A 23611-nucleotide genomic window follows, 5' to 3' on the forward strand; every position below is an offset into this window, starting at 1 on the left:
CCTTTCTTCCTAGAGAGAAAGACTCATTAACCCTGCCTGTCTTATTTGGGAATAAGGGAAATTTGAAAAAAAAAAACCCCACAGATGTAAATATTTGATAACTCTCATTTTGTAGCAAGGGTGTTTCCACTGGGACCCACACCAGACCCATTTGATTTGTCCTTTGCTATCTTGATGAAAGGCCACTGAAATGAAGTGAAAAAGCCTGGGGAATGTGGAGAGTCATAATTTCTGGAGAAGGGGAAGGTCGTGTGAGTCCCCATGTTGGTCACATCTGACGAACAAAAATTTTTTAATGCAATCTGTCCATAACAGAAAGTCAAGAGTTCCTTCCCTTTTATCATTTCACACATCTGTTGAATATGAGGCAGCACACATAGTGATCTGCTTCATCCCCCACTGACTGCTTCTGCTCTACAGGAGTCCTCTGCTGAGCAGTGGGGGAACAGAGAGGAGCAGGGTGATTGTGGGCCCCTCATGCCCTACTTCACATCTCAGTGCCTTCCACCCACTGAGAGAGCCTCTGGAGTGTGGGGATCTAAGGGAAGGCCTCAGCCATGTACATCTCTTAGACCATACAGCATCCACCCTATACCAGTGATATAGGGAAGAAGAGAAGAAAGTCGTACGTACAATTACAGTTACAGCAGAAGTGAGAATCCCCAAAACTCAAGACAGGTACTGTTGTTGTGTGCTTCTGTTTCAGAAGTTTGATATAAAATTTTGGGTGAGAGAAAAAAACACTCTATTCTCTCATTTATCCCAGTTCAGTTAATCTTTTCTTTCCTTCCTAATTCAACTTCACTCTCTCAAATCTCCTGTCCTTCATCGTGGCCTGTTCACTGGTCTCTTAATCCATCCAGTGTTGAAAAAGTCCTAGAGATAAAAACGCTGCCTTGGTTTCCCTCCCTTTAATCTCTAACAGTATCTAGAAATATTACATTTTAAACCATTTCTCTAATCCTGTCTTCTTCTACCTGCTGTGGTTCCCCATACACATCATCAACTGTTCACTTGGCCATATTCCCATAGTTGTGTATTTTCCCTTATTTTGATGAGGATGGTATTGAAATGATGACGGGGGATAATAATTCATAAAAAGCCAATAGATAACAGTTATCATAATTATTACCAAACGTTTATTATCAGAGTAAAACTTGCAAATGAAAAATACCTTATAACACCAGGAGATTAATGAAAGTTATATGGTGCATATCTGTCATGATTAGAGCAAAATAGCTTAGAGAGTACAGAAAAGAGGTTATGGTCAAATCCCCTTTACTTAGCAGTGTAGCATCAATGTGGAGCAATTGTCTTTTTCCAACAGTGAGACAATCTTTTTACTTTAGGGTAGTGTTGGCCTTGGTGGTGGGTAGAAGAGGATCCTGCTCCCACCCAGAGAACACAAGACCTGAGGCCCTTTTGTTATTCGGTTAGGCAACTCTACCCATCTCTGCCTCATTCTCTTAGACTTCCGCTCTCTAAAGTCTTATGCAACAGCATTTTAACATCATCAGCCACCGTATTGATGAATTTCAAACGTAAAAAATACACTTTCAAAAATTGAAAGACAGAAGATCGGAGTCCTCCATTCACTGAGCAAAAGGATTCAGCGCATTTCATGGCCTTTGCTGCTATACTGTCATTCTTCACAAATAACCAGAAATCCAAGGACTTTGTGGAGCTCTTGATCTCTTGCACAGATGTGCCCAGTTTCTGGGCAATCTCTTTGACTGACTGCTCATCCAAACCAAAATAGCTTCGATAAAGGTTCAAGCACTTCTCCTGTTTAGGCAAGTCAAAGCCACTGAAGAAGGCCATGAAAGGGATGATGGCCAAAGCGGCTGATTTCAGGGCATTCAGCCAGATCTTCTCTTTGAGGATAACTCTCTTCACCTCAAGGAAAGCATCAGACAAATTGGACAACTGGAGCACAAAGGTGTAGCGCTTATGTGCAGGGAGATCCTGCAGCAATGTCTCCTGCAGTCTTGGGAAATCAAACTTATCCGGGTGAAAGTTGGAGACCAGGAAGACACACGGATTAGATACTCCGAGGTTGCTGAGAATAGCCAGGTAGTCATCTCGGATCTGCTGAAGGACTCTCTCCGTTTTGAAGGATATGGGTTTGCTTTTCTCTTCACTGTGTAATTCAACATCCACCATTGTTCTAACAAAGTAGAAATTCTTCCCCTTCTCCTTGATTTTCTGGGCCAGGAGAGCATCATTTGAGCTGAACTGTGAGGAAGAAATAATGATGAAAAAGTCATAGTCATCATCTCCCACAATTTCTAGATAAGGATCTGGAAGGGAATTGGGAGTCCCAGTTCCAGGCAGGTCCCAGAAGGTCACACTGGGATATTTCGGATGTTGATAGGGGGTTTTCTTCATGGTGGTTGGCACAACTCCAACGTGAGCAGACCCCTCCTCTTCATGACCAAGACCTAAAAGGGCATTGATGAAACTGGACTTCCCAGAACCAGATTGCCCGATCACAGCCACAGCCAAGGGAGCGTTCTCAGATTTCTGAAGTGCTTCCTGAATCTCTTCAACCACCTCTTTTAGCTTCCCCTCCTGAAAGACTCTTTGAATACGTTCAACACTTTCCTGAGAGAGGATCCCCACTGCCTTGCTGATCAAGGTGGAGTAGTGAGGGACACATTTTTGGGCCAATTGCTCAAAATTCTTTCCTGACAGGAAATAGGAGGTGAACCAATCCATGCCAGTTAACCCTGGATGATCTGTGGAAAAGGAAGGGAATAAGGAGGTAAGGTGAATGAAGCAGCAGAACAGGCAGGTTCAGCTGAGGAAACACAGTGGTCTCAACAGATCGGTCCCGTCTCTCACACTTACTCATGTTACTACAGTTCATTTATTTTTCCTGATGACTTTTGTTTCCACTGCTACAAAAAAGACTACCTGTTTTCTAAGCTGATGATTTATATGTTCCAGGAGTCAGGACAATGTAGAGACAGAATAATGGCCCCTAAGATGTCCACTTCCTGAACCCCAGAACCTGTGAATATGTTACTTACATAGCGAGAAGCACTTTGCAGATGTGATTAAGTTAATGATCTTCAGATGGAAAGATTATCTTGGTTTGTCCACATGGGTTAAATATAATCACAGGCATCCCTATAAGAGTGAGGCATGGCCAACTGCAGAAAAGAAGATGGGATAATAGGAACAAAGGTTGTAGTGAAGATGGAGGGAGGGCAATGAGCCAATGAATGCCAGGCAGTGTCTCGAGCCTGGAAAAGACAAGAAAATGGAGTACCTCCTGGAGCCTGCAGAAGGAACCGGTCCTACTGACACTTTAATTGTAGCCCCTTAAGATTCATTTTGAATGCTCACCTCCAAAACTATAAAAGAATGAATGTATATTGTCTTAAGCCACTAAGTTTGTAGTAATTTGTTACAGAGCAATGGGAAACTAGTATAGACTGTCTGTATTTTCCTGAAACCTGAATACAGAGCCCAGCACCTTTCCATTCTGCAGGAAGAATCACTTAGGCCAACACATTAGTGAGCACAGACGACTTCCAGAAAGACCCTCACTTCCAATAACCTGCAGCAAATCAGGACAGGACTTGCCTTGTGGGAGAGGCAGGAGACAGAGACAAGCCCACCAGGTGGCCTGCCTGCCAGGATGTATGTTCCATAAGGTGGACAACCAAGAACATAGTCATTGTGGTAATAGTTACCCCATGGCAGCTTAATGTCTATTTACCTCACTTTATGGACCAGTTTGGGTGGAAGTTAAAACATGTGACAGGAAGTTGCAGAGGAAGTAAATAAGAGCCCTAATTTTCCCTATCCAATTCAGCACAGTTTTGAAACATGGGCATCTGATTAAACCTAGGCAATTTAAAGAAATTATTAATATGATATTGATGACACCTCCTATCATTCACTATGAGTGAGGAAAGTTATACCAAGAAACTGTGATTTAAAAAATATTTAGGGCTTCCCTGGTGGCGCAGTGGTTGAGAGTCCGCCTGCCGATGCAGGGGACACGGGTTCGTGCCCTGGTCCGGGAAGATCCCACATGCCGCGGAGCGGCTGGGCCCGTGAGCCATGGCCGCTGAGCCTGCGCATCCGGAGCCTGTGCTCTGCAACGGGAGAGGCCACGGCAGTGAGAGGCCCACAGGGGTGTGCTGAACGCCCTCCACCCCCATTCTACCTATTGTGCAAAGACAATTTTTTTTAAAAAGTAAAATCATGACTATCAAAAAATATTAAATGAATACATGTTAAGGATTTAATTTAACTGATCACTAATGAAGGAAATAAGCAGATGTTAATGCTAGTTGAAAGGAGAATACCAAAGAAGAGACATATTTATAGCTCAGGAATATTGAAATGAATGTCAAAGTGAGACAAGAGTGCTGTCTTCTAAGAAGAAGGTGGGAAGACTATTGAACCTCAACAGACAGATTGTATTTCTATATGGGTATGGACTAAATGTGTCCCCATAAATCCATAGATAAAATGTAATGCTCAAAGTGATTTTATTAGTAAATGGACCCTTCAAATGTGCCTAGGTCATGAGGGCAGAGCCACCATGAATGGATTAGTGCCCTCATAAAAGAGACCCCAAAGAGCTAGCTTAACCCTTCTGACATATGAGCTTAAACAGAAAAGACATTCATCTAGGAAGTGTGTTCTCATCAGACACCTAATCTACATGTGCCTTGATCTTGGTCTTTCATCCTCCAGAAGTATGAGAAATAGATTTCTCTTCATAAGGCACCCAGTCTGTGGTATCTGGTTATAGCCTGCACAGAGTAAGGAAATGGCGAAGAAATGAATTATTTTGCATTGCTGTTAATTACCAAAACTCAAAGAGATTTAAATATCTCTATGGTAATGAAAGGCTAGAATCAGAAAACCCTGAGTGTGCATTAAACATTACGTAGTTTACTACTGGAGAAACCAGTAAACATTCTGTTGCCCCAGATTTTCTTACAACTTTCTCAAAGAAAGAAAGAAAGAATGAAAGAAAGAAAGAAAGAGAAAAAAGAAAGAAAAAAGAAAGAAAGGAAAGGCATCTTCAGACACAGGGGTTGTCTGTTCTTCAAAGAGGTTGGCATGAACTGCTGGATGGAATTCCAGCTCTCCACCAGCCAGCCCTGTCCTCAGCCCTCCAAGTCCAAAGCTGGCCTTGGCCACTGCAGGTATAGAGCATGTTTTCCAGAGAGAAAACAGACTTCCTGTGACAGAGATCAGATCCAAATGATTCCACTAAAACAGCAGAAAATGCTGAGACTGCGCAGGGCCATTCCCCAGAACTGTTCTCACCAGGAAATGCAGACACAGTGTGCTCCTGTGCTCACTGTAGAGAACAAAGCCTCTGCTGCCTGAGTAATGAGGCCCAGAACGGGGAGGCGTCAGGAAGTACAATACCTTCTAACCTGAGCCTCTCCCTCTGGAAAATCTGATCGATATTTGAGAACCCACATTTCAAGGAGGAAATGGGAGGACCTGCCATACCCTGTATGGTATATTTTCATGTATATTTTATACATTATAAAAATAAACAAAGTATATTTAATGCTGTACTTGGGTGCTGGCTGGTATAGGGATATACCAGCTGACCCACAGAACACAATACCAAAATCCCTGTCTTGGACTCAGGCATGTGTGGAATTATGTTGAAAGGGAGACATATGGGTTGGCCAAAATGTTCGTTCGGTTTTTTCCATAAAATGGCTCTAGTAGCACTTAGTTGTCTTTAACTTCATTTGAAAAAATTTTCCTAGAGTGTATGTGACAGCTGTCATATCAGTGTGCATTTAAAAAATGACATCAGGGCTTCCCTGGTGGCGCAATGGTTGAGAGTCCGCCTGCCGATGCAGGGGACGCAGGTCCGTTCCCCCGTCCGGGAAGATCCCACATGCCACAGAGCGGCTGGGCCCGTGAGCCATGGCCTCTGAGCCTGCGCGTCCGGAGCCTGTGCCCCGCAACGGGAGAGGCCACAGCAGTGAGAGGCCCGCGTAACGCAAAAAAATAAATAAAAATAAAAAATGACATCAAAATTGAATTTTTGTGTAGCGATTTTAATATTGAAGATGGAAGAAAAAAGCAACATTTTTGGCATATTATCCTTTATTATTTCAAGAAGGGTAAAAATGAAACTGAAACGCAACAACAAAAAAGATTTGTACAGTGTATGGAAAAGGTGCTGTGACTGATTGAACATGTCAAAAGTGGTTTGCAAAGTTTCGTGCTGGAGATCCCTCGCTGGACAATGCTCTACGGTTGGATAGACCAGTTGAAGTTGATAGCGATCAAATCGAGACATTAAGTGAGAACAACCAATGTTATACCATGTGGGAGATAGCCGACATACTCAAAATATCCATATCAAGTGTTGAAAATCATTTGCACCAGCTTGGTTATGTTAAGCGATTTGATGTTTAGGATCCTTACATAACTTATGCTAAAATAAACCTTCTTGACCATATTTCCACATGTAATTCTCTACTTAAACGTATCTTTTTTAAAATAAATTGTGGTGAAAAAAATAAATAAATTGTGATGGGCGATGAAAAGTGGATACTGTACAATAATGTGGAATGGAAGAGATCGTGGGGCAAGTGAAATGAACCACAACCAACTGCACCAAAGGCTGGTCTTCATCCAAAGAAGGTGATGTTGTGTATATGGTGGGATTGGAAGGGAGTCCTCTATTATGAGCTCCTTTTGGAAAACCAAACGATTCATTCCAACAAGTACTGCTCCCAATTAGACCAACTGAAAGCAGCACTCGACGAAAGCGTCCAGAATTACTCAACAGAAAACGCGTACTCTTCCATCAGGATAAGGCAAGACCGCATGTTTCTTTGATGACCAGGCAAAAACTGTTACAGCTTGGCTGGGGAGTTCTGATCCATCTGTCGTATTCACCAGACGTTGCACCTTCAGGTTTCCATTATTTAGGTCTTTACAAAATTCTTTTAATGGAAAAACTTTCAATTCCCTGAAAGACTGTAAAAGACACCTGGAGCGGTTCTTTGCTCAAAAAGATGACAAACTTTTGGGCAGATGGAATTATGAAGTTTCCTGAAAAATGGCAGAAGGTAGTGGAACAAAAGGGTGACTATGTTGTTCAATAAAGTTCTTGGTGAAAATGAAAAGTGTGTCTTTTATTTTTACTTAACAACTGAAGGCACTTTTTGGCCAACCCAGTACATGGAATGTCAGTGAGTAAAGAAGGCTCTATCAAGTAAATGGAGCTGTACAAACTGGTTTTGCATTTGGAGAATGTTACTGATTCCCTACTTATATCACTTTTGATAATCAACTCTAGAGGAAGAGTAAAGATCTAAACTTCAAATAGAAAACTCTATTAGAAAATATAGCAGATCTTAGGGTACAGAAAAATTTTTTAAACAAGATACCCAGAAGATAACTGTATAAATAAGATTGACAAATGCGGTGCCTTAGAGTACATTAAAATGAAAAGTTTCTGTTTATGAAAATAAATGCTTCAGGACAGTAAAAATTCTCCAGACATGTGGAGAAGATATTGGCACAAATGTCGTAAACTAAAAATCAATACTAAGAAGGTATTTTTAAAATGCCAGAGATCACTAAGAAGCAAAACAAACCAGTATGGAAGTGCAGGGCATGGGGGGAAATGAACAGATCTTTCTCAGGAAAACAAAAAACAAAAAAAACAGGTGTGGTCAATAAGCACACAGAAAGTTTAGCATCCTCCTTAGTAATGAGGCAAATGCAAAACTGTGCACAGTGAGATGACATTGTACGTCAATTCAATTGGAAAAATTTTAAAGTTGGACGATATTGAGTACTAGGGAGAATGTGAATCAGTAGAATCTCTGAAATATAGCTGCTGGGAATGTAAAATCAATACAATCACTACGAAAAAAATATGGATTAATTTTATTAAATTGTACATTCGTGCACCTTAGGACCCAGCATTTCCACTCCTAACATGGTACCTAGGAGTCACTGTGCAAAAATGTACGGGGGACATGTAAAATGTGTTCCTAACAGTCTTCATTATTGTGAGAAAGGAGAGGATAGCCATTGACAGAGAATGGATAAATAAATTGAGCTCTACAACACTGATCCATTGTTATACATAGGTAAATAAATCTTAGTAACACAACACTGAGTTTAAAATAAATAGAATTTAGTAGAAATGGTAGAAAAAAATAGTAGGAAAAAAGAATACTCTTTAAATAAATCTTCAAGAAAACACAAAAAAATATGGCTTAGGCATGCATATGTAAGTGATCACACAACAAATGACAGAAAGGAATCGTAAATACATACTTCATGACGTTGCTGAACAAGGGCTGGTGACAGAGTATGGAGTAAATAGGAACACATAGGTAAGTATAGTTATTGAAGATGTTCTATTTCTTGGGACGGTTGTTCAGTGTGTAGGTGATCATCATATTATATAAGTAAACAAAGGACTTTAAAAAGAAAAATATCTCAGTTCTTTCAAATTGGTGCTGCATATATTCTTTTCTCTGCAGTCAGTCATGAATCTCTCCCTACTTCCATAGTTTGGGAGCATCAGAGAAATACTCTGTCTGACACATAGAGAGAATCAATGCTATGATGGAAGAAAGACAGAGAAATCATTGAGGGAGGAGGTGGGGACAAGAGAGGTTGTCATTCCAGGCAGAAAGAACTGCAAGGCAAAGATGAAAGATCACAAATGAATTTGACAGCTAGCTGTAGATGCAGACGAACACATACAGACACCCAATTAAAAACTTCAGTTTTAGGGGCTTCCCTGGTGGCACAGTGGTTGAGAATCTGCTTGCTAACGCAGGGGACACGGGTTCGAGCCCTGGTCTGGGAGGATCCCACATGCCACGGAGCAACTAGGCCCGTGAGCCACAACTACTGAGCCTGCGCATCTGGAGCCTGTGCTCCTCAACAAGAGAGGCCGCGATAGTGAGAGGCCCGTGCACCGCAATGAAGAGTGGCCCCCGCTTGCCACAGCTAGAGAAAGCCCACGCACAGAAACGAAGATCCAACACAGCAAAAATAAATTAAAAAAAAAACGAAAACAAACTTCAGTTTTGGGACTTCCCTGGTGGTCCAATGGTAAAGAATCCACCTTCTAATGCAGGCGACACAGTTTCGATCCCTGGTCAGGGAACTAAGATACCACATGCCGTGGGGCAACTAAGCCTGCGTGCCACAACTACTGAGCTCGCGCACCCCAACTAAAGAGCCTGCATGCCACAAACTACAGAGCCCATGTGCTCTGGAATCCCCATGCCACAACTACAGAGCCCACGCACCCTGGAGCCTGTGCGCTACAAATAGAAAAGAGAAAACCTGCGCGCCACAACTAGAGAGAAGTTCGCGCGCCACAATGAAGAGACTGTGCACCACAGTTAAAGATCTCGCATGCCTCAGTGAAGATACCACGTGCCACAACTAAGACCCGACGTAGCCAAAAAATAAATAAAATAAAATAAAAGACACAGTATTAATTAAAAACACCACTCAGAGTTCCCCAGGGCTGGGCTGGTCCTGATTGTGAGGGTCACTCTGAGTCTGGTGCCCCATTTCATAGGCTCTGGCCTGGAGCGGCCATTGCTCAGATACCCCTCAATGCACACCTCATGGTCCATAGTCAGACTTTCTAGCCCTAAGTCCACTGAGATCACATGAACCTTCCTCAGGACAAGAGGTGACACAGCATGTCATGGTCACTACTGTGTACCTACCAAATGGAATTGTTTCTTGGACTCAAGCACGGCTTCTGCCTTTGCAGGAGAAACTCCTAACAGGTCCCATCAGAGGCCTGTGAGTCTCTGGCAAGGTGGCTTCTCCCTGCACGGAGTAGGAACCCAAAGTAGGATCTGGGCAGAGTCCACGAGAGACATATAAAGGTTGCTGATTGCACTTTAGGGCCACACTTTGAAAACCTTTTCTAGGTTTGGGTTCTGCTTTCAGGCTAATCTGTCTATCAGATGTCTGAAATCGTTTGAACCTGGGCTCAAAGGCATTCCCAAGGTCCAGGCAGGCAGCCAAATTCAGCCTCTTTCTTGGTTGACCACCTCCTCTCATCTTCTGGCAGGCCCTCAACCCATGTGATGTTTGCATGGTCATCACTTCACCACCAGGAACTGGGCAGGCTGGAGAGCTGAACAAGAGACTGTGTCAGGCCTGTATCTGAGACCAGACTAGGCCTGGGAATACTAGCAAAGCAAAACAGGGAACAGGAGAAAAGGGAAGGAGGACAGGCCTTAAATGCTTTGCCTAAAGCCCTCAGGCTGGGGTATGGGCCAGCAGGGTTCAGGTTGAGTTCCTCCAGAAAAATCCTCTGCAAGTGGCTTAACTATAAAAGTGTTGCTAAAGTTGAAAATGGGTGTGGTCCTTCCATTACCTTGCAAATATTTACTGAGCTTTTCAGTTGCAATTCGGCCCTGTTCTGTGGATGACTGACAAGACTAGGCCTCTAATATCTCGGTCTCCTTAGGGCATCACACCTTCAGGACAGGGAAGTTATTCCTGGACATCAATAAGGTCTCTGAAATGCAGAGGCAAAGCACACATTTCCTGGTTGGAGGAGGGGAGGAATGTCTCAGGAAATATCCTGTCTCCTGGTCCCACTCACGTAAGAAAAATTCCAATTGGTCTCATAAACAATCTGCAGACTCTTACAGAGTTGAAATCTCCCCTGCCCTGGCTCAGTCCCTCCACCAAGTGAGAGAGCTGCAGCAGGGACAGGAAAAGAGTCAGCTTCTCCCTTTTTCTTCCTCCTACTGACCCTGTTACAAGGATGGGAACAATAAAGAGTAGGAAAGACACACTCAGGTGGGACAGGTTCAATCCTGCTGAAGCCCCTAGTGTGGTGACTGTCTCTCACGTAGGTGGGGCCATGTGTGGCTCACACTGACATCCCCATTGGGATCTCAGGGACAGGCACAGCCCAGACCTGCAGGCCTGCTACCTCCTCCTTAGAGTTGGGCAAGGTGGGTAGCCCCAGCCTCTTACCTCCTGATATCATCTTACCCAGAAAAGAACATCCAGCCCTCACTGTTGGCCACACCCCTTGCAACAAGTTCACTAAAGTGATCTTTGCCTCTCCCTTTCTTCAACCTTTCAACTGTCTTCTTCTGACCCAGGGAAGGAATCAGTGGTGGCTAAACTGAATTCACAATCTCTTAGATGCATAAGAATTTCCTATCTTATTATTGACGTTTGCAATCTCTGCCCAAACCTTGGAAGCACTGTAAGCCTTGAAAAATTTCTAACTCTGTTACATTCACACAGTCCTCTGTCTGGGGCCTCTCTCCTGCCCACAGAAGACTTGGGGAGCTTTTCCTTCTGATCTGAGAGCGAGCACATGACAATCACTAGGATGTTAGGCAGATGCCCAGGGTCACCTGGCCAGCGGTGAGCATTGCTGGGTCTCAGGCCCCCAGCAGGTGCACTGACAGCAGGTAGGGGTCAGAGCTTGCAGTCGGCAGTGGTGGATGGAGAATATGCACTCTGAGCAAAGCTGGTGGTAGCAAGTGAACCCAAGTGCTGAGTGAGCTGGGCAACACCAGGGAGCGTCTCTGCAGACAGTGTCTTGAGCCTCAGGAAGGGGCAGGGTCTGAGTGACGGTGAAGGTGAATGTGGACATAGGACGGAGCTGAGGACCAAATCCGAGGACATGGCTCTGGAGGGAAGCAGCAGGGCTGGACCCAGGACACCCCAACTCTGTGCTTGGCCTCTGTGCACTGACTTGACATTGACGCCTTAGAGTCTAGCTCAGGCCAGTGCCCCCTCCACTACGGAATGCAGAAAGGAAACTGGCGCTCCTTTCCTGGACACCTAGAGTCATTTCCAGGAATAGAACTGAAACTTCCGCTGCCTGAGTCCCCCTGGAGCTGAGGTCCTGCCAGCATTCGGATCTAGAAACAACCCAGCGGAGAGCTCCAGTGTCCCCGAAGGGCCGCTGAAGGAGAAAACTGCAGGACAACCAACTGTCTTCGCCAGCTCCTCTTCCCTCCTTTCCCTCAGCTCTCCCTAGGACAACCCCAACCCTCCACAATTCCATTTCTTCCTTCTGGAGCAACCTGAGCTTGGATGGTCCCAGAAGGAATTGCCTCTGTTTGAGGAGAGGACTGTTCCCCAGGGAGGGATGACATGCCAGGAGGGCCACTGACATCTGTCTGATCACCGTCACCCTCTGCTTCCATGGAGTGTGTAAGGGAGAGGGCTCCTAAGATGGAACTTGTTTGATAACTGTGCTACTGTAAGAACATGAAAGGTGGAGCCCACACCAGGACAGGAGAACTTGGCATCAGGCTTACTCATTTCAGTGAGTTTTCATAGCAGGACCCCTCTCTGACATTCTTCAGGGACCACATCAGCACACAAATACTTTGCTGCTTCAAACCCATCCAGCCCTCCAGTGTGGAGCCAGTGTGCCTCTCATCTCCACGTTCCTGGCATTCGGGGTCTTCTGATGGAGACCACATGTGTAGAAGGAGGGCAGGACGTGCCACTCATACGCTCTTAGCGTCTAAGCTGGAAAAGGAGCCACTGGCCATTTCTGGGGCATCTGGAATTGTGAGTCCACTAGTTCCCCAGGGTGGACCTCCCATGGAATAGGGACCTTAGGTGGGCTTTCAAGGATGAGATGTCTAATGGGACATTTCAGTCCCCCTCAGTTTAATTGTGTATTAGCATTGGAGAAACTATCTCTATTGCAGGGTTCCAACTCTTCCCTTTACAGATGATGTTAGTGAGGTGGGAGCTTTTCAAACACCGTCTCCCCAGATGTGTCCTGTTCAGTACCAGGCCCTTTGATGATGTTGAGGCTTAGCATACTTTCCTGGAATAAACGAGCATGTTGTTTTTCTGTCAGCCTTTCATGATAACGACCAAATGGGGAACAAACTTGGGGCTTGACGTACATTGGATTCTGGGCTCACAGAAGTCCTCGATACCTCAGATTCCACATCTGGTGCAAGGTGGGCCACACTTCTCCATGGGTCCCTTTGGTTGGGATTGGGGATAATTGGGCATGTTGGGAGCTATATAGAAACCAGCATGGGAAATCCACTAATGAGTGGTTTTCATTCTGCTTGTCTGAAGTTGTGAAATCTATTGTGTGGGTTATAACAAGAGTTGTGTTTTTTTTTTTTAAAGTTACCCACTGGAATTGAATAAAGTGAAGAGATGGCAAATTCTGTGGTAAAATCTCTTTTTCAGGTATGTGCCTGTGTCTGTGCATGTGTGTTGAGTATACTTGGTTCCTAGGCAAAATGCATCTTTTACTCCTGGACTCATTCATAAGACTGGTGGCGGAGGGAGAATGTAAAGCCAGCATTAGGAGCGGTTGGGAAGGAGTGGACAATTGCCCAAACCTTCACCTAGAAGCAATCATGGAGCAGTCCTGTGAAATTAGGGATTTCTCCACATGTCACTTTCTGTCTGCTTGTTGTAAAATTTACTTTAAATGGATGTATCCCCATGCTATTTTATAACCAAACTCTTAGATGGGGACCATTCCTACTATTTCAAGAGAAATTGAATGGATGCTTAGCTCTTAAGTGGTGGCAAAGGTGACATTAGTGCTGTGAACGGCTCTGAGCTTACTGAAAAGTCCTGTATCCATGGCTCACATTCAAACTGACCGCAAACCGCAGGTATTAACTTGAGACTCTGTGTGGCCTCAACTTAGTTGTTTAAGCAGAGAGTAACTGTGCTTAAGGATAATTGTATCCCATCTTACTCCACTGCCTAAAACCTAGCCTAGCCTCCCCTCTGATGTGAAGGCTTTGGGACTTGTGAAAATATAGTACCAGTAATATTGAGTTCATATCTTCAGAAACTATCACTTCTTTACAGAAGGGCTCTCAATAAGCCCAAAGCACAGGGGAAATGAAAACAGCATGTGAACTGTCAAATAATTCCTTCCTTTACTTCTTTATTCTAGAAGCAAATCCTCCCTTTATTCTCTAAGCACAATCATTCTTTATTCTTTCCTTTATTCTCTAATCAAATTCTTATTGAGTGTCTGCTCTGTGCCAGGCACTGTCCCAGCCCTGGAGCTTCAGGAATGGAAATCATTGATTTCATAGAGATTGCTTTCCAGGGGAGAGACAGAGGAGTGAGAGAACCAAGTGAACTGTGGGCCAAGCTTGATGTGATCATCAGAGAAGATTAGATTGCTCCCCTAGAGACAAACACACAGATGGGGACAAGGGCAAGGAGATGGTGGATTGTGAAGATGGGAAGGGCCTGAGCTCTACCAGACCAAGACAAAACCAGCACCCGGCTGTGCAGTCTGCTAACCTCTGCACTGCCCTCAGAGGGAAAGAAAGCCTTCCCTGGTTCTCTGTCTCCGTGTTTGAGTCCCTCTTTTACAACAGCGTTGTCTGTACCCTACGTAATACTGTGTCCTTTTTATAATTAATAAATAATGGGATATATATTTGACTGACTGCTGTGTCAGAAAATATAAAGTAGATCTATGCACATCAACATAGAGAGATGCCCCCAATAATATTGAGTTTAGGAAGTAAGAAACTGACCTTGTTAGGGGTTTTAATGTTTTGTTACATAGGCACGGTTGAATAAGTCATTGACCACTGATGATTGAACTCAAACTCCAGCCCTCCTCCACTCCCTGAAGTTTGGAGGGAGGAAGGGTAGGAAGGAACTGAAACTGCCCACCCTTTAATTCTGGCTCGATCTTTCTGGCCACCAGCCCCCATCCTGATGCTCTGTAGGCTCCCTGCCCCAATAATCTCATTATCTTACAAAAGACATTCCTATCACTGAGGAAATTTCGACATTTTTAGGAGCTCCTTCCAGGAATTGTGGACAAAGACCAAATAGGTATTTTTATTATAAAACAGACTTTAAGCTCAATACTTTTTGTGGACAATTAAAGGGATAAACATAAAGCATTACTATATAGCTTTCATGGGTACATACATACATTAATATACATTAATAAATATGTTCAAATGAATATCCTGGCCCATATCAAATTGAAAAGACTGCGGTAGTCTGTGATGGGAAGAGAAGTAAACTAGGGGAAAGAGGAGAGAGATTTTTAAGGTGGGTTTTAGAGTCACAAAAGGCAAGATAATTTGAAAATGGGCACTCTTATCATTTCCCTAGAAGTGAAACCACCCAGTCCAGGGGTGAAGACCTTTACAAACACTGTCTCCCCTTGGGAACCCTAAAGAGAGGTGAGACGTGTAGCCTTAGGGAACCTCCTTGTTCCGTCTACTCAGTTCCCCCACATCTCCTCCAGCCCCAACGATACAAGACCACATACTCACTGATGACTCCTAGGTTTGCATGCACATCCCACACTTCTCTCATCAACTCCACACTCCAGACTGGTCCCTCCTGCAGGTAGCCCTCTGAGAAATGCCCTGAGGTGACCCCACACAAGCTCTCTCCTGCACGTGGCCTGGATCAGATGTATGGACCACACATCACCCGCTTCACCCCAACATACTCTCTGCCCAGCTCCTTCTTGGGCTTGCCTGCCACATCTTGCTAACCTGACTTTCACGTTTAGATATCTCAGGCTTGGGAAAGACCCAGTACCCTGTCCTCTAGCTGTTCTCCCAAAGCTCCTGCTAAAACCCTCATTCTGAGTTTGAAGTGAGGAGCAGGCATCACCCTCCATCTTTGCCCTGGGGATCCCACACCCTTACATCTCCCTCAAAATATCCCTTCACAAATTCCCTCACCCCAACCCTTTTGTACCTGCTATTCAGGTGAGAGCTTTGACAGTGGTCTAACTAGTTTGTGGCCACCTGATTTGAAATATCTATGTGGTGGTTCACCTTGAAATGGAGCAGCAATTATTGCCATGTAGGAGCCAATAGGGAGAAAGAAAGAATGAGTCCCATTCTGATGTTACACGTAGCATCGAGGACCTCAGCCTGGAGAGAGGGTATTTTGAATGTATTTGAAATGTGACCTTTAAGTCATAAAAACGAAGGGTACTAGAGCAATGAGAAGACATTTTGTTTCAAAGGTGAAAGAAAAATCAGATGAATGACCAGCGTAGGGGATATAATTGCCACCACAAAATGCTTCTCTAATATGAGGATGATTTTAGGTTGGTTATTTTTAAGAAACAGAAGACTCAGGAAGTTGTCCTTTTTACCTTCCCCTTAACTGCTTAAAAGCATTTAGACGGGGGGGCTTGTTCCAAGAAGGGAGCTGTCACCAGAGGTAACTAAAAAGAATATGAGCTAGACATGTAGACTGGGAAATTTACCAAGGTCTATATGTTCATGTTCCTCTCTGTGTCCCATTGCCTTTACATGGCGGGTCACACACTTGTTTACCAAACATTTCCTCTTCCCATTACCCTGTGCCTTATCTTCCTCACCTTTGAAGCCCTACGCCCTTAGCCCCAACTCCTTTGCTCAGAATGAATATATAGCCTTGATTGCCTGACTGCCTCTGCACCCCATAATCTTCTGGAGCCCTCTTTCATAGGTATAGTAATTAAATTTGTTTTTTTCTCCCGTTAATCTGTCTCATGTCAATTTAATTCTTAGACCAGCCACAAAAACCCAGAAGCGTAGAGGAAAAATTTCTCCTCCCCAACACCATTTTGTTAAACTAAAGCAGGAAGTGGGTGTGGCCGACCACTCCTTGCTTTGTGTGCACGTCCTCCCACACAGTGTGATCTGAAATTGGGGTGCCCACAGCATAGGGGAGCAAAATTTGCTGTCCCAAAATGTATCTCTTTGGCATAGGATTATTTTAGGATGATTATCTTTAAGAAAGAGCTTTTACCTTCTCCTTAACTGCCTAAAAGAACTTAGATAAAGGGCCTATTTCAGGAAGAAGAGCTATCACCAGAGATGTCTACTAAGACTATGAGCTAGTGTGGTAGACTTGGGGAAACTTCGCAAGGCCTGTTTGATCAAAGTCCTCTCTGTTTCCCATTGTTTCTGCAAGGCATGGCAAACAATTGTTTACCGAACATTTATTTTTCCATCGTCCTGTAAATTGACTTCCCTCTTCGAAGTCCCAGACTCCTACCCCTGCTCCTGAAATCTGAATAGCATATAAGCCTCAATTGCCTGAACGCAGGTGTGCCTCACAGCATGGAACCCCTGCACATTCAAAGTTAAGTTTGTGTTTTTTTTCTATTAATCTGCCTCATGTCATTTTAATTCTGAAACCAGCCATAAGAACCTACAAGGGTAGAGGAAAATTATTTCCTCCCCTACAACAGGCTCAGTCCTCACCCTGCTCCACATACACGCGCCCTTTAGGTTATCTTAACCTGTCCCATGTTGTCCGGCACCCTCTATGTGCTGGCAACTCCCAAATTTATATCTCTACCCCAGGCATCTGTCCTGACCTCAGACCTAAATATCCCATTGTTTATACAACATCTCCTGTTTGTATGTCTAGGATGATCTTTAGTAACTGAACAAGACCAAACCTGTCTCAAGCCCCCATCCCTCTCCTCCCATAGACTTCTCCCTGCCAGATAGTGTCAATGCCACCCCTCATTTGCACATGGGGCTGTCTACATAATCTTCTTTCTCTCACACTTCACATCCCCAATCCTGCAACCTAACAAATGTATCCAGAATCCAGTCATTTCTCCCATTCTCACCACTATTGCCCTAGCCCTGGGCAGTTCTTAGCCCTCCCTCACTCCCTTAACCACCTGAAAAGGATGACCAGGCCTTCTGCACCAAACCACAGCTCTCCACCAGCCAGCCCTGCCCCTCAGGTCTCCAAACGAAAAACAAGCATCCCATCACTGCAAGTGCAAAGAGTTTGCTCACTCACCAGTTCAAGAGAGAAAAGACATTTCTGGTCAGAGCTCCGACTCGAATGTTTCCACTAAAACAGTAGAAAATGCAGAGTCTGCTGGAGTGCTCCCCGCAGCCCCCAGCACAGGAACAATCCAGAGAACTGTCCTCGCCCAGATAAAGGCAGACACAGTAGAGAGCAAGGACTGGCAAACTTCGGCCCTGCCTGGGAAATGAGGCCCAGGATGGGAGGCAGCAGGGAGTACAATAGCCTCTGACTTGAGCCCCTCCCTTAGGAGGAAAAGATTGATAGTTGAAACTAACATTTCCAGAAATGAAAATGAAACCAGGGAAATCGTGTTTATGTCTTTCTCTACAGCACCACATTTTCCAGTAAAGAAAATACAAGAATGTGACTTCCAGAGGATCAGTGAGTAAGGAGAGGGCAGAGAGGTACTAGGGGTCAGGAAAGGCAGGTCTCTTAGGACCCCTGGGAGGTCACCTAGCCAAGACACCCAGGGGAGCACAGAGGACAGGGAAGAAGGAAGGCTGTGAGCAACTTTTCAAAGCTTCCAGTGAATGAGGGAGAAGCATTTCTCTAACTTTTCTCTGTCTTTTTTATTCTTTCATCGTTAGGAGACCTATACCTGACTGCCACATTGTCAACCCGGGGCCTGGATCATTCTGGTGGGTCATGGGGTCACATCTGATGAGCGAATCAAACTATCGGAAGGGCCTCTGGGGACACAAGGCAAAACCGCAAGGAGCTGGGCACAGAGAGGAGGGAGGAGTCTGGATTCCTAAATTTACATGGAAGATTAAGGAGAAAATACCAAGTTTTCTTTAGAAGAAGAAATGGGAGGGTTTGCAGTACCATATATGGTATTTTTCATGTATATTTTATACATTGTAAAAATAAAGTATACTTTAATGCTGTACTTGAGTGCTGGCACAGGGATGAATGAACTGACCCACAGAACAAAAAAAAACCGTACATTCATGTACCTTGAGAACAAGCATTTCCACTCCTAAGATGGTACCTAAGAGTCACTATGCACAAATGTCCAGAAGATATGTAGAAGTGTGTTCCTAACAGCAGTCTTCATAACTGTGAAAAAGGAGAGGATAACCAATGACAGAGAAGGGATAAATAAATTGAGCTCTACAGCATCGTAAAGAATGGGTCATAGATATAATAGATAAATAAATATTAGTAGCATAGTGCCGAGTTTTTATTTTTATTTTTTTATTTTTTTGCAGTACGCGGGCCTCTCACTGTTGTGGCTTCTCCCGCTGCGGAGTACAGGCTCCAGACACACAGGCTCAGCGGCCATGGCTCACGGGCCCAGCCGCTCCGCGACATGTGGGATCTTCCCGGACCAGGACACGAACCCGTGTCCCCTGCATCGGCAGGTGGACTCTCAACCACTGCGCCACCAGGGAAGCCCATTGCCGAGTTTTTAAATTAAGAACCAGTATAATGCCGTTTAAATAAAGTTTCAGGAGAACACAACAAAATATTGTTAAGGCATGAATATGTCAGTGATAAAACAACAAATGAAAGAAAGCAATCATAAACACATACTTCATGAAGTTGTTACCCAAGGGCTGGTGGCAGAGCATGGAGTAAGTAGGACCACATAGATAGGTATAGTTACTGAAGATATTCTGTTTCTTGGGATAGTTGTTCAGTGTGTAGGTAATCATTATGTTATGTACGTAACTAGAGGATTCTAAAAAGGAAAGTATCTCAGTTCTTTCCAAATTGGTGCTGCATATATTCTTTTCTCTGCAGTCAGTCATGAATCTTTCCCTCCTTCCATAGTTTGGGTACATCAGAGAAATTCTCTGACATATAGAGACAATCAATGCTATGACGGAAGAGAGACTGAGAAATCATTGTGGGGACAAGAGAGACTGGCATTCCAGGTAGAAAGAACTACAAGGCAAAGATGAAAACTCACAAATGAACTTGACAATGAGTTGTGCATGCAGGTGAACACAGACAAACAGCTAATTAAAGACCTCAGGAGTAAAATAAGAAATAAGTAAGAAAACCAAGTTCATGCCTTCTCCATCTTTGCTCTGAACTGTCCACAGGCTGGGACCTGATGCCCTGAATACACATCTCACAGCCCACAGTCTGACCTTCTGCTCCTAAGTGCCCTGTGATCACATGAATCTTCTTCAGGACCACAAGTGACACAGACCTGTCATGGTCACTACTGGTCACCTACCAAGTGGAATTGTTCTTTGGGCACCTGGACAGCTGCAGCCTCTGCAGGAGAAACTCTTAACTGACTCTGTCATAGGTCTGTGAGCCTCTGCAAAGATGCTTTCTCCCCGCACAGAGTAGGAACCAAAGTAGAATCTGGGCAAAGTCTACAAGAGACATACAAAGGTTGCTGATTGCACTTTGGGGCCACCCTTTGGAAACCTCTTCTAGGTTTGGGCTCTCCTTTCAGGCTAATCTGTCTATTAGATGCCTGAAATGGTTTGGAACTGGGCTCAAGGGAATTCACAAGGTCCAGGAAGCAGCCTCTTTTGGTTGTACCACCTCCTCTCATGTCCCTCCACCTCTGGTAGACCCTCAACCCATGTGATGCTTGCATGTTAAGACTTTCACCACCAGACACTGAGCAGGCTAGAGTGTGGACAAAGAAGCTGAGTGCCAGACCTCCATCAGAGACCAGGCTAGGACTGGGGATGCAGGTAAGCAAAGCAGGGAACAGGAGTAAAGGGAAGGAGGACAGGCAGAAAATGGGTTGCCTAGCATGGCTGAGTGTGTCCAGAAAACCCTCTGAAAGTGCCTTAACTCTAAAAGCAGTAGCTGAAGTGGAAAATGGGTGTGGTCCTTCCTTTACCTTGCAAATGTTGACTAAGCTTTTCAGTTGACATTGGGCAATGTTCTGTGGTGACTGACAAGACTAGGCCTCTAATATCTTGGTCTCCTCAGGGCATGACATGTTCAGGATGGGGCAGGCATCCCTGGACATCAATATGGTCTCTGAAATGCAAAGAGGCAAAGCACACATTTCCTGGTTGACAGAGGGAAGGAACAGCTCAGGAAATATCCTGTCTCCTAGCTCCACTCAGGTAAGCAAAAGTCCAGTTGGTCTAATAAACGATCTCCAGACTCTTATAAAGTTGAAATCTCCCCTGCCCTGGCTCAGTCCTTCCTTCAACTGAGATAGCTGCAGTGGGGCTAGGGAAAGAGTCAGCTCCTTCCTCTTTCTTCATCACACTTGACCCCATTACAAGGATGGGAGCTAGCTGAGAGGAAATATAAAGGGTAGGAATGACATACTTGGGTGAGACAGTTACAATCCTACTGATGACCCCTGGTGTAGTGAATGTCCCTCACATAGGAGGGACAATGGTAGGGGTGGGAGTGGCTCACACTAACATCCCCACTGGAATCTCAGGGACAGGCACAGTCCAGACCCACAGGCCTCTTACTTCCTGTTCAGGGTTTACAAATGGTGAAGAAATCCAGCTTTTATTGGATGAGAGTATCTTACCCAGGAAGACCAAGTCCAGACCCATAGCTGGCTTAAAATGAAAGCACATTCCCTTGCAAAGGGCTCACTAAAAAGTGATCCTTGCCTTCCCTTCTCCTCACCTGTCAGTCATTGTTTTCTGACCCAGGGATGGAATCAAGGGTGGTAAAGCCAGGTTCACATTCTCTTAGCTGGGTGTTTCCTAACCTGTTATCGACATTGCAGTCTCTGCCCAAATCTCGGTAAACAGACCCACTCTATCACCCTGTTACGGTGGAAGCTCTCAGAACATGTCCAGCAGCTACCTGAGCACCTTTGGCTCAGGGGCAGCCCCAAGCACTGCCACTGACCAGGCATCACTGGCCCACAGTGCTTTCAATTCCAGGGTGAAAGAAACAAGGTCCTGGTCATGGTCTGGTCTATGATATGTCTCTGGTAAGTGGTGGAATCTCGCATGTGATGACACCAGGGTATTCTGACTTACTGGTTGCCTTGATTGGAGGTTTCCTTTGGGGGGAAAAGGCATAAAATTTGGTCATCTGGTTTTGAACATACTGCCACTTTAATTGGACTTTTCCTTCTGGGTCAAGGAGTCCCTCGCCATCTGACGCTGCCTGATTGGTAACTGGGAAACTCCCTGTTAGACCAAGTCTTGTTGGTACCCCCATCTGCAGTGGTAGGTAGACAATCCTCCATTCTCTTGCTAGGGAACTGTGACCCTGAGAGACTGCTGAGTATTGGTTCATCTGGTCCTGGTCTGTCTGTTTCTGGTAATATTGACCATAAATAAGAATAATGGATAATCAGAGCTCTGTTCCATCTTGTAGTCCTATTGGGTGTATCTTACACAATTAGAAAATTTTCAGCTATGCTCCCAAGGAAAAAAAGATTATTATTTTTTTAACATGCATGACCATAGTATTCTTTAGACACTGGAGGAAAACGGGCAACATGAAACTCTTCTGACATTCCAAAACTATTTTTTTGTGGGGTTTTTTTTTTTTTGCAGTATGTTTAGAGAAAGCTGGCTTGATAAAGTATCTTTTCAAAATCCTGACCCTAAAAAAATAAAAGTATTCCTAGGACAAAACTTGCAGTTATAACTCTATGTCATGTTCTTGAAATGCAAACACAGCCCACATTGCCTGAGACTATGGCCTTGGCTAAATTAGTAGAAGTTGAACTTAATAAAAGAAAAAAGAATCCTTTTAAACTCAAGTGAATAAACAACTTATTTCATCTGTTATTTTAAATTAATAAGCTTTATACTGAAATACCTGATTCATGACTAACTTTTTAAATGAAGCTACGAGATCTCTGGTTCTGTCTGACTTCATGTAAAAATTAATTTGTAAATGGGCCCTATTTAACTGGCTTTAAGGAAAGTAAGTGCTTACAAATCAAATATTTTTAAATACCACAGAAACTAATCCAAATTTTTAAAGGAGCACATGACCTAGGACTAATTTTTAATGAATAAAAACAAGTTTAAGATTGTAGGTTTAATTAATAATGTCTTTAGAGTCATCAATGTCAAGTATAATAGGTTTACTGAAAGTCAAATAAGTTCATACTATTTCTGTGGCAAATTAAAAAAAATAACTTGATATGATGAAACATGAAATGTAAATAAGTGTTCTGGGGTGAACTCTTTGGAAATCATTATGTTTGGGGAATGTCTTCTTAAAAATAATCCTGTTACCAAACCAAACTTAGGTCCGCTCACCCACGTGCAATAAAGCCAATCTACAGACACTGGGTTGTGGTGAAGGAAAGTGCAACGTTTATCTCAGGGCACCAAGCAAGGAGCCAGGAAGCTAGGGATTAAGAGACCTGAACTCTCCAATGGCATTCAGGGAAATGTTTTAAAGACAGGGAATGGGAGGGGGGCTGTGAGGTTCATGATCATCCTGTGGACATTCTCCTGATTGGTTGGTAATGAGGTAATCTGGAGTCAACATCATCAGCCTTTTGCTTCCAACCAGTCTGGGGTCAGACTGGCTGTGGGCATCATACAGTTACCTAAAAAACAGCTCAAAGGGCACCACTCAGAATATTATCTATACCCCTCAAGGATGAACTAAAGGTCTTTGACTTTGTTTAATGACTAAACTATTATTATTTTGTCTGCTTGACTGTTTTCCTTTATCTCTGCCTTTTCTCACCTCTCTGATGAAATGTATTCTTTGGAACTCAGGGAAGGCCTAGGAGGCTAAAGTTTTTCTACAGATAAGAGACAGGTAGTGGACATTGGGGGGGATGTGTTCTGGGCAGGCCCAATAGGGTCCTGCTCAGTTACAGTCTCTCCAGATTTTTAGTACTTGGAACTTCAGAGTTTTGCTAAATTAAATTAAATAATAA

The 23611-nt window shown here is 44.0% G+C and overlaps 1 protein-coding gene across 1 annotated transcript; it reads right to left on the reverse strand.

The window, feature by feature from the left end:
* Positions 1–1127: 1127 nt before the first annotated feature.
* On the reverse strand, positions 1128–17964 carry LOC115865469 (interferon-gamma-inducible GTPase 10-like). Its single transcript, XM_030880355.3, has 2 exons — positions 17788–17964; positions 1128–2738 (listed from the first exon to the last, which is right to left on the reverse strand). Exon 2 carries the CDS (start codon positions 2716–2718, stop codon positions 1459–1461), a length of 1260 nt encoding a protein of 419 aa, XP_030736215.2. The 5' UTR covers positions 2719–2738; positions 17788–17964; the 3' UTR covers positions 1128–1458.
* Between the last annotated feature and the right edge of the window lie 5647 nt (positions 17965–23611).

The sequence above is a fragment of the Globicephala melas genome, chromosome 3 (assembly GCF_963455315.2).
Source record: "Globicephala melas chromosome 3, mGloMel1.2, whole genome shotgun sequence".
Lineage (NCBI taxonomy): Eukaryota > Metazoa > Chordata > Mammalia > Artiodactyla > Delphinidae > Globicephala > Globicephala melas.

What these genes read in the sequence shown, in the direction of transcription:
- LOC115865469 (XM_030880355.3), bottom strand. Translation starts at nt 2,718, where the DNA reads ATGGATTGGTTCACCTCCTATTTCCTGTCAGGAAAGAATTTTGAGCAA.